We start from the raw sequence: 11,839 nt of genomic DNA, 5'->3' as shown, positions 1-11,839 counted from the left end.
ATTTTGAAAACAAATACGCACCCTAATTTGCTTTTTCTTTTTCTAGATATAAAGAAAAAAACAAAGCAAATAAAGGGTTGTTTTAGAATTTCCCTAAGCACAAAGACAACTTAGGAAAACAATTTTGGGCCGAGGGTTCAATTCATATTAGGCCCAACCCACATTACCAAACAAATAGAAAGAAAACAAAGCCATGTGACACCACTCGCACAGTCACTCACACTAACAAGTAAAAAGGCAAAAGAAAAAATTGCGCCGAACTCTGAGAGAGAGCCAGCTGCCGTCGAAGATGGAGTCCTTGTCAGCAACCATCTCACTTTCACTCTCGCTCTGCTCTCACTCAGACGACGGCTTTGCTCCAAAACCTCGACGACCCTCGCTTACGTCATCCGCTCGCAGAATGCCCAAGTTGGAGGTACGTTGCTCCGCCGCCCAAGCCCAAGCCCAATCGGCAAAGCCCAAGGAGGCCAAGCTCTGGGGCGGTCGCTTCGAGGAAGGCGTCACCGATGCCGTCGAGAGGTTCACGGAGTCCATCTCCTTCGACAAAGCCCTCTACAAGCATGACATCATGGGCAGTAAGGCTCACGCTTCAATGCTAGCCAAACAGGTACTACTTTCTCTTTCCCTTTTTCGATTTTTTGGGGCTGTTTGGTTACGGGAAATTTCTGTTCTGGTTCAGGGACTGATTACTGTTCCTGACCGGGATAGCATACTCCAAGGACTCGACGAGATCCAGGGGCGAATCGAGAGCGGCGAGTTCGAATGGCGGACTGACAGAGAAGACGTGCACATGAACATCGAGGCGGCGCTGACCGATTTGATCGGCGAGGCGGCGAAGAAGCTCCACACGGCGCGGAGCCGAAACGACCAGGTTCTGACCGATTTTCGATTGTGGTGCCGCGACGCAATCGACGCCATCGGTGCGCGGATTAAGCACCTTCAGGTGTCGCTGGTCAGCTTGGCGATGAAGAATGAAGGTGTGATTGTGCCGGGTTACACGCATTTGCAGAGGGCACAACCTGTTTTGCTTCAACATTTGCTCTTGGCGTTTGTGGAGCAGGTTTGTCTGCAAAGTTGTGTGCTTGTGTTTGAAATCAACTTGTAGAAAAGATTAGGAGGAGTGAGATATCCCTACAACCCTAAACCCACCTTGGACGATTGAACTTAAAAAAATTGCTCAGTCTAACTCCTATTTTCTAGTAATATTACTCTTTCATCCTTTATAAATTTTTTTTTTTTAATTTTATTGAACTTTCGAAATTAAAAATAAGAAAAAATCTTTAAGCAATCACTATGGCTGTCATCGGCAGATGACAACCATGCTAGAGCCATGGCTGAAGGTGGAAGATGGGATATGGGATTATTTTTCATTTGAGGAAAAAATTGAATTTCTAATTGGTGGTTTTAAGAGCTTTTTTTTTTTTATTTGAAATAGAATGACCCAAAATAATTTTATTAGTTATATGTTGTTTTTATTACTGTTATAAATTTTTTTGTGATACCAAAAAAATTGATCTTTTAGGTAAAAAAAATAGAAACCGAGTGTTTGCTTAATCTATTTATATATATAAGTGTATGTATACACGTATATAGTTTTCTGGGTCTTGTGTTATGGTATTTGTTTCATAATCATTCATTATTTATAATGTTTATAGTGGCTTGATAGTTTTTTTTTTCTTTGTGTGTTAATGTGTGGATTAGGTGTTACTACTATGTTAATTGGCATGTTGGGTGTTTATTAAGTTGTCTGTGTTGCCTTCATTATATGCTTGCCCTTTAGAAGAGTAAATTGTGGGCATCTTTTTGTTGTATACTTGTGTAGCTTGAACGTGATGCTGGTCGTTTAATAGATTGCAGAGTGAGGCTGAATTTCTGCCCTTTAGGTGCCTGTGCATTGGCTGGCACTGGACTTCCGATTGATCGGTTTATGACCTCCGATGCTTTAGGCTTCACTGCTCCTATGAGTAACAGGTATGTCCCTCGGTACGAGTCTTTGGTTGGAATCAAAGTTGATCTGTGCTTGTGCGCTGCAGCATTGAGCTTCATGTAGTCCCTTCCATGTTTCGGTGGCATTCTGCAAAAGATGTTGTAAACTGGCCAATTAATTAACTGATCAGTCAATTGCTTTGAAATGTTCCTCATACCATTTTTCTTATTTCCCTTCCAATGCATGTGAGGCATATCAACACACACGATAATAGTGTATGGTTTCCCTTGTTTATCATTCTAATGAACAGATTGCAAGAACTCTGTGAAAGAAGCAGCTGATAAATTATCTTTTCCCTTATTTAAGAATGACTGATGCTTGCCCTTCTTTTCCCTCACATCAACATTGACAACAAAGATTAGTGATGTTTACAAACATTGGCAAACACAATGTTTTGACGTTTGTTATATTCATCATGCTTTGTTGTGCAGTCATACAAGTACATTAAGTATCCCCAATGAGCTCAATTTAACAAGCCTGGCAACAGTGCTTTATGGTCCAATCTGTTGGATCTAAATCTTGTCTCCTGTCTTGTTGTGACTGTTGTGTATACCATACTTCTTTAGAATCTGGCTTCATCAAATAACTGATTTTTTTTTTTTTTTTCTTATTCATATAGTATTGATGCAGTTGCAGACCGAGATTTTGTCATGGAGTTTCTTTCTGCTAATGCCATCACAGCCATCCATCTCTCCCGGCTTGGTGAAGAATGGGTATTGTGGGCTTCAGAGGAGTTTGGGTTTGTCACACCAAGTGACTCGGTTTCAACTGGAAGTAGTATCATGCCTCAGAAGAAAAATCCAGATCCAATGGAACTTGTTCGTGGAAAGTCTGCTAGAGTAGTAGGAGACCTGGTTACCCTTCTCACATTGTGCAAAGGACTTCCTCTTGCTTACAATCGTGATTTGCAGGTATAGTCTTTTCTTTTTTTCATTCCATGAAGAGAAACTTAATGTGCCTGTTGAGGGTCCAAAGGATTTGATCCATAATGCAATCAGCATGGGAGGCAGGGGTTCAATTGGGTCTTTCACCCGTCATGTTTTTGAACCTAAAACCTAGGTCTTAGCCACATATTGCATTCATGTTACATTGGTCCATAAACAATGCTCCTTTGCTCCTTACAAGAAGTTATTCTGCTTGCATGTATAATGTATAAATTCATTGATATTGATTCCTCCTGCAATATTTTGAGTATGATTACAAAAGTTTCTTTTTCTTTTTCTCATCTCCTTTTCCCCCTTGAGACAGGAAGATAAGGAACCTGTCTTTGACAGCGTGAAGACAATTTTGGGGATGCTTGAAGTGTCTGCAGAGTTTGCACAGAACATTACTTTTAATAAGGAGAGAATACAAAAGGCTTTACCTGCTGGTCATCTTGATGCGACAACGCTTGCTGATTATCTCGTGAAGAAGGCAAGTTTTATTGATCAACCTTCTTTTTAACCAATTAGACAAGCTTAGAACTCTTCAAATTATCGTTCATGATTAGAAATGTAGTTCTATAATTGCAGCTATCCAAGTAACTAGTCAAACTCGTTAGATCACTGATCTCAATGACTGATGTTTTATGATCACATTTAGTTCATAACACTTTGATCTAGATGAAATTCCAATTAACTGCCCATCCAAAATGACTTGTCTTTTTCTTAATGAAGTTAAGGTTTCTTTGTATTGGCTAATTTTCAATTATTGCTTTCCCTTGTTTACTAAAGCTGAAAAAGAGAAATGACTTGAGGTTTTCCATATAACTGTTATGTGGGGAGAGAAATGACTCAAACAAATGGAAGAGAAAGGTGGTAATGAATCCCCTGTCCTAGAATTCTCCTGGTGAGAGAGAGATGAGATAAGATATGGTGGGTATATATAAAGACATGCCAGTGTACCCTGTACCATGGCAATAAGATATAAATAGGAGCATGCATTCTGCTCTTAATCAGTTTAGCAGTATAATTACTGTATGCATCCTGCTCTTAATCAGTTGAGGAGTATCATTTGAATCCGTTGCCAGTATGGTATTTTCTTTATGTCTGCAGTATTGTGCCTAAAGCATGGTGGTCTGTAGTTTGTGCTAAAATATTTTACCCTTCCAATGATGCTATAGATAGAAAGTCCAAAATTCTTTGTATAATTGCTACTGAAGTTGCGTTTCTGGTTTTATTCAGGGAGTACCTTTCAGAACTTCTCATGACATAGTTGGAAAGGCTGTAGCCTTGTGTGTCTCGAAAAACTGCCAGCTTCAGGAGTTGAGTCTCGATGAGATGAGAAGTCTAAATCCAGTGTTTGACAAGGATGTATATGAGTTTCTTGGAGTAGAGAATGCAGTTAAGAAATTCTGCTCATATGGTTCCACAGGGTCATCATGCGTTGCCAGTCAACTTGATCACTGGGTTACTAAACTTGAAATCACCAAAGGGGCCTGACCAACCAATGGTGCTAGCGATATATAATGTGGAGTGCTGACAAAATTAGGAAACTATCACTGAAAACTTTGAATTAGTGCCTTTTGGAGGATCAAATAGTCTTGGAACAAGGTGGATTTAGTAAGGAAGATGCAAACATGTCCTGGAAAGTGTACCCTATTTTTGTGATGCGTTAAGATCCTTAGGATCAGTTTTCTGTTGTATGAAGTGCTTCTGTTTGGATGAATTCTACTTTTTTCCTTTTCTTTTTGGTTGTGGCAACAACAATGATCCGAAATTGCCAAATGCCAACAAAATGGATGAATTCATTTTAATAATGTTGATAATATTCTAGGTGGTAGGGGGAACCTAAAACAAAACAAAACAAAAAAGTCGTTAGGATAGACTTGGAGATGTGCAAATGACGAGAACAAGTATCATTTACATATCAGAAAGAACAAAAGGTGCGACATTGATAAGTTATCGTAGAGTAAGTTATATTTGCCAATTTTCCAGGGTAAGGGTGACTATTTGGTTTGGGGTTTTGAGTATTTGGTTTGTGTTTGAGTACAAGTAAATGAGAATTATCATAAACTACCATCCCTTGGTTCTCCTTGGTGGTCCACGTACGACATTTTACAAGGCTAAAATTGTTCTCTTTTAGAAACCGAACTTTATACTAGTGAGGTTTGGTTGCACAACTTTATACTAGAGTAAAAGGCAAATGTAGATTTCACATGAAAACCTAAATGGCATTACCATCCAAATCAGATATTCAGCCAATTCGTTTGTATGGAAAAAATCATTGCTGTATGGAAAAAATCAATTATCATATCAATATCTGTGCATCCATCCATACACAGAAGCTGTTACATTCTAACATCCAACAGAAACTTTCATTTCTAGTTGATTATATGCATCTCCAAACCTCAGCATGAATGTGAATTTTTGTAAATTTTGTAAAGGAGAAATTTATCAAATTAAAAGACAGTGGTTCTCTTTCTCATACAATGCCTCACAAGCCGAACTGCACTTTTTGGAGCAATATCAACAGTCAATTGACTACACAGAAAATTCATCTTGCTGACCTTCTGTAATTTGTCATTTTGGATTGGCCCTTCATAGCTATATCTCAGCCTGCATTGCATTTTCCTCTGCTTCTTTTAGGCATTTAGTGTTTACTGGCAGTGAGGAAGTTGGTTCTACAGTAACAAGCCGAATTGCCGGTGGCTTCCGTCCCTTTTTTCTTGGGCCAGGTTTCGCAGCGTTTGCATTCACCTGTAGGATTTCAAATTTGCAGTTAGAGAGCAAGGAGAAATGTAATGACATGGTCAAAGGGATAGACCCCAGCAGGCACAGACTACATTTTCAATGCCAATGGCATTTAGGGGTCAGAGGTACCTTCAAAAGGTTTTTCTGAAAGTTTGTCAAATAGAAACGCAGACAGCACATATAAGGGTAGGTAAGAAAACCATTAGAGGGCGGGCAACAAAGGAATCACTATGAAACATTTGATTTTTCTTAAGAAAATGAAGTGGAGCTCAAAAAGGATAATGAAGCGTACCAATATGTTCCCTATTTCAAATAAGGGTTTCTTTGAATTCTTTCTTGTTCCAAGATTGTCACTCGATTCAGAAGGCTTCTGAACTAGTGCACTCTCAAGTAGCATTGCACCTTGAGAAGCCGCTATGCTACTCTTCTCTGTTTCAGTGGTGTTTGAGCAATTCAAAATGCCATCAGCGGTCTCTGATTGTGGCGAGTCATTCAACCTGATTGAAACTGCTTCCCTGTTGCTGCACTTAGAGGCTGCACAGCCACATGAAGTCCCGCAGCTCCCACCCGTGGATCGACATTTGCATTTCATTGTCTTGCACAAAGAATTCTTACTGCATGAGCAGCACACCGATGAAGCAGTTTTAGCTTTTACATCATTAGAATCTTCTGATGCAGATGCACTGGTGGCCGCTGACTCATAACTACTGCTCCCAACCGAAACAGAATGTTGACTCAGAATATCCTGACATCATCACTGAAAGTGTTAGAATAAAGGATATTTTCTTTTTTAGTTTCTAACTCAGAAATTCATCTTGTATTTGATTAAGAACTGTGCAACTAATTCATTCCCTCAAACCACTAAATGATTCTGGCTCCAGTAAAAGATGAACTGAAGTTCAGAATATCAAGAAGCATGGATCCACATCCAAGTGCACTAACCTGTGACTTCTTCGTATAATCAAACTCTGCCTTGTGCAATTTTAGTTGTCCAACCATACTACTTAGGCTAACTACTTGTTCCTTCAGTTTATTAATACCTAAATCCTTCTCCAAGCAGTCAACCTCTTTTTCCTGGCAGATGCACCTTAAGATGGCAGACGGAAAAAGGGCACAAATCAGAAGGCTTAAGCATAGATAGTCACCATACTATCACTAAGGAAAAGTTTACAACAACCTTGCATGAACAAAGTTGAGAAACAAAACTTCTCACCTCAGCTTTTCTTGCTGCAGTGCCTCTACTTCATCGCTAAGCTTTGCAGATTCCTCAGCCATCCTAGTCACCAAAAATGAGAAAGATGCATTTCTTAATTTGGTCCTAATTTCTATGGAGAAAATGTGGTTCAGAAAGTCTGTTCCACTAGCACCCTGAAGCAGAATCTTTAAATAAATTCCAAAAACATTAAAACAAAACGCAACAAATAAAGAACTGCATCCAGAAAGAACAAATTCAAGATCATAAAAGGTTAAAAGTTTAATTCAACAAATTCCGTACTGATTCAAACCAAGAACTGAACCTTTGAGAGGATTGCATAGCTTCAACAGTTGAAAGAGCTATTATTCAATTAGTCACAGAAACATGGAAAGCAAACAAAAATGGGACTCACTCTTCTATTTGGCGTTCATATTGAGAACACAGTTCGTGTAACTGTGCTGTGTCTTCAAGCTCATGCTCCATTCCCTGCACCAGCTGTTCAAAATGAACGAAAGTATAAAACTAAATCCAGCAAAGATCATTAGACAAAGTACCCATACATTTATCATTTTAATTCAAATTGCAACAAGATTTATTATTATGTTTGGGTCCAGTGTAGTGATATGACTGTGTTAGAATGAAACCAAAAATAGTAACAAAAAAACCACTTCCAATTGCAGGTAGACCTCTTTGAAGATGAATTAAATGCAATGTCATTTCCAATTCCACTACAAACTTAACCAAAATACATGTAATACAAAAAATATATTAATAAATCAAATTTTTGTTTTGGTAATTGTAATGAATCAATTTATGCATACACATGTACACATGTATGAGTGTACACACCACGCACGCACACACACACACATTCTACTACTCCCAGTTTGGTTATGAAATACCTTAATTGCTGCCACATTTACATTTCTAGCACCTACATAAATTTAAACAAAAAATGAGGGGGCAAGGTCAAAAATTATATATGTATTAAAAAAAAAAGGTACGCCAACTCAGCAGTAGGTTTCCTGACCACTTTTTTTGTGCAACAAAGCCTTGCGAGATTCTAATAGCTGTCTGAGGCGTTTAGTAGCCATGAAAGCTTCTGTAGTCTTTCGATGCAAAACCTACACAGGACCAAAAGTAAGAGAATTAATTTGCCACTAGTTGTAACTACCAGATATACGAGGTTCCATCAAGTACTAGGTCTATAATCTTAATCTTAAAAAAAAATTATAAAATTTACCGTCTTCAGTCTTTCATTGGAGGCCAATAGCTTTTGCATCTCATGTTCATTCTTCCTACTCTCCTTCTTGAGCTGTTGATGCATAAAGATATCCAGGGAAATTTCATATATCTTGGCATAATATAAGTTCAGCATAAACTAGCAGAAACTTTTCTAGATATACCAAGCAGAGTGAGTTACTAGCTTAAATCTGTATACTAAAAGATACAATTCCAAAAGGTTTATCTCAACTGCACATCTCATTCCCTTCCACACATTATTCAAATTCAAACACTTCCATTATGTGCTAAGTTACTACTCAATCAAATACAATGCCTTTTCTATTTAAGCTAAGTAATACTTAAATATGCAACTTCATCAGGAATAAAATAAAGACCAACAAAATTTTTAATGGTAAAGCTATGTCATAGATTTACAAGTAAATAAGGACATGATAAAGATAGCTTTACATGTCATGCCCTTTTCCTATTTAAGCTAAGCAAGGCCGCTGGATCAAGATCTCTAAACTACTACTTACTAGTTTTTTAGATAATATGCAAAATTTTGATAATACTACTTTGTTGGATAGAAAAGAAAAAAAAAACAAATGAGCATGAAAAGGCATTTACATGGCAACATATTTGGAAAGACACCGAGCCCTCAACCAACTACCCCACCCCTCAACCAACTACAGTCAAACATCAAATCTCAAAGAACTTGAGGAGGAATTGATACCAAAATGGAAGCATCAATGGTACCAAGATTTGAAAATCATGCAACCCTTCTAAAAGATTCATCCCTCATATGTATGTTTATATTAAAGTCAACAGTATCTCCAAGCTTTACACATGTGACCTTACAACACCGAACTTTAGTGGTTTATGTAGCCACACATATACCTGAAGAACTTCTTTTTCCATCAAAGCCTTGTATAACCTGAACTGCACAGACTCCAGCTTCATCTTACATTGCAGTTGAACCTAAATAGAACAAAATTTTGTTAATGGTGGAAGCAAAAAAGAAAAACCTTCACAATATTTCAAACAGACATGCCCATTAATTAGCAAAATGTCACCTTCTGAGCCTTCAATCTCTGAATCTCAAAATGTAACTGTTTTGTTGGCTCGTCCCCTTTTCTTCTTTGGGTTGAGAACAGAGATTGAGCATCTAGCTTCTTTGTCAACACCGTAACCTGCACAAATGGATTATAGATATAGAACAGGCAAATACTATTACTAAACACTTCATCACAACTTCAAACATAAAATCCACCTGATCTTCAAGGAAAGTCAACTTTTGAAGGTAATCTTCTCTGAGCTTTTGAGCACTACTATCACCGGAAGCGGATGGAACATTTGCAAGACTGTATCTCAGCTCCTCAACCTCCTTCTGCTAAATGTCACCAGAAGAAATTTAGGAGATTTTCACAACAATTACGAAACTCAAACTCAAAATCAAATTCTTAATTTTCTTTTTCATTTCTTTTTTATAATTAGTTTCGCACAAAGTTAATATAAACATAATCAAAACAACTCTCATTTTAATCATTCGCCCAAAAATCAGAACCTAAGCGAACAATGCCAAACTGAACTTTCCCAATTTCACTCTTTTACTACATTTCTCACCAGTCAAACATACTTCACATGCATAAAATTAAATCCAAACGAAATTCACATCCAATCAAGCTCGTCCAAGCAGAAATCAGCGCTTCCAGTTTCCTTTTTTCTTTTCAACATTTTCTCAGCAACCAAACACAACAGACTCCCGAGCTCTAAAGAAAAACGAAATAAAAAAAAGAACAAAAGAGTGACCTGATAAGCTTTGTTCTCAAGTTCCAGTTGGCGAACTCTCTTCTCGTAATCATCGGCGTTGGATGGAGCAGCATCGATGGCTTGCTTTGAGCGACGGTTGTTGGCCTTCTTCATCTTCTGGTATTCGATTCGATCAATTTGTCAGAAAATTGGAAACCCTAATCGCTCGGATCCAGAGAAGGATCTAGTGGAAGCGTAATGTGGTGAAGTGAGGAGCACCTGTTTCTCTTTGGATTCCTTTTAAGCCTTAACGGCATGATAGGACTGTAATAATAATACTAAAAGGAGGGAAACCTCTGATTCAATTTTGCCACGTCACATGAAATGAACGTTGACCAACTCATCATTTAATTTCCTTTAAAAAATAAAAAAATAAAAACTCAAGAATTCAAGAATTCAAAAAAAAGTACTGCTTTAAGATTCCAAATTTATGTACAAAATCTGAATCTCAATGTGTCACTATTAGAGCATTCACAGTTGTTCAATAGTTCAATTTTGTGAACTGTTTTTTGCATCTATTGAACTGAACTGCATTTTAATTGCAGTGATTATTCAATAGTTCAGTTCAAAAATTTAAGATGAGAGACAAAAAAATATAATGTAAGAGTCAAAAAGTGAAGCTAATGAATAGAACCAAGAAATTGGGATTTTCAAATTCGTGAGATTATGAATTTCATTTTATCGATGCCTAAACAAGAATTATGAGTAGAGAAACCAAGAGACGAATCTAAGGTTTGAAAAATGCAATTGAAGATGTCAGATTTGTAAAGAACAAAAGAGATAGCAAGAAATCATAAAAAAAAAAAAAACTGTCTAAATACTAAGAAAATAAGAAACTGCTTGCAAAGAAAAAAAAAAGAAAAAGAATATAGGTGAAGAGATAGAGACGCAGATGAATAAAGCATCAAAGATCAGCAATCAAAAGACGCAGCAAACTATCCAAATTCATCTAAGAAGCTTGAAGGATCGTTAATGGCGCTAGCCGATTGCTCTGATACCATGCTAACAGAGGTTGAAGAAAGCATGAGAAAACTAAGAGAAACCAAGAAAATGAGGCTTTGTATTGATTGAATGATCAAAGTTACAAAAGAGTAAGAGAGCTCGAAGCTCATATACAACAGAACTCTATGTGTCAACATGAGAGAGGGTGTAGATATATACTTTTTCACATAGTGGGCCAGCTTATTGAAATGAATTTCACTTCAGAGTTCATATTTTTTATCTCTGAAATGAACTATTGATCCCCAATTTGAAATAAACTCTACCACTCAAGTTATTATTTTACCTTTAGTTCAATTTATTGCAATAAAATTGAAATTAACCTCACCACTTTAGATGCTCTCAGATAAAAAGAAAACTTATATTTTTTGCATATTTTTTCTAGTCATCACACTCACTCTCTAAAAATTCTATGCTTTAGTTTCTCAAAAAAATTTCGACCAAAAAAGAAAAGGTTTCTCAAACATATATATTTTAATTTCTTAAAAGCTTTAAAAATTAAAATAAAAAAAATAACAATTCAGACCAATCCAAGAATGTCAACAAGTAGTGTGGCTCGATACAAGTATGTGACAATGTGACACAATAATCTCCAATATATAGGTGAGTGGTTTATTATAAATCATACTGAGGCTTTTAAGATAAAACCTCACACATGAATAAGTTCACTAAAATTTGATGCCCATCAAATGATTGACCTAAGTGGTTAAGTTGGGAACAATATGAGTGTTTGGTCAAAATTAGTAGTAGACCTACACTTTGTAAGACTATCTTCGCCGGATAAAAAGGAGAAATATTTTTTATTTTTAAATAAGATAAATAAATAGAAAATAGAGATTGAATAATTTTTGTACCGAAAAAAATATATTATAATATTTTGATAAGAAAAAAATCAATATATGAGGAGTGTGCAAGTAGAATTGACCAGAAAAATTTGAGACAAGATAAAGTGTA

General features: G+C 36.9%; 2 protein-coding genes across 2 annotated transcripts; one reads left to right on the top strand and one right to left on the bottom strand.

Moving 5' to 3' along the window:
- The first annotated feature begins 218 nt into the window (after window positions 1-218).
- Window positions 219-4,721, top strand: LOC147285242 (L-Aspartase-like family protein). Its single transcript, XM_086244217.1, has 6 exons — window positions 219-607; window positions 680-1,060; window positions 1,823-1,971; window positions 2,607-2,898; window positions 3,236-3,400; window positions 4,150-4,721. Exons 1-6 carry the CDS (start codon window positions 290-292, stop codon window positions 4,405-4,407), a joined length of 1,563 nt encoding a protein of 520 aa, XP_086100343.1. The 5' UTR covers window positions 219-289; the 3' UTR covers window positions 4,408-4,721.
- A 790-nt stretch (window positions 4,722-5,511) lies between these two features.
- Window positions 5,512-10,000, bottom strand: LOC147285241 (chromosome-associated kinesin-like protein). The gene is made up of 13 exons (XM_086245783.1): window positions 9,887-10,000; window positions 9,348-9,464; window positions 9,151-9,267; window positions 8,975-9,055; window positions 8,097-8,168; window positions 7,884-7,977; window positions 7,756-7,787; window positions 7,266-7,339; window positions 6,872-6,934; window positions 6,601-6,745; window positions 5,951-6,403; window positions 5,788-5,802; window positions 5,512-5,664 (listed from the first exon to the last, which is right to left on the bottom strand). The coding sequence occupies exons 1-13, from the start codon at window positions 9,998-10,000 to the stop codon at window positions 5,512-5,514; spliced, it is 1,530 nt and encodes a 509-aa protein (XP_086101909.1).
- Between the last annotated feature and the right edge of the window lie 1,839 nt (window positions 10,001-11,839).

This window comes from Dryas octopetala, chromosome 5 (assembly GCF_963921425.1).
Source record: "Dryas octopetala chromosome 5, drDryOcto1.1, whole genome shotgun sequence".
In the NCBI taxonomy this organism is placed as follows: Eukaryota; Viridiplantae; Streptophyta; class Magnoliopsida; order Rosales; family Rosaceae; genus Dryas; species Dryas octopetala.
This window is presented reverse-complemented; position numbering and strand designations above follow the sequence as displayed.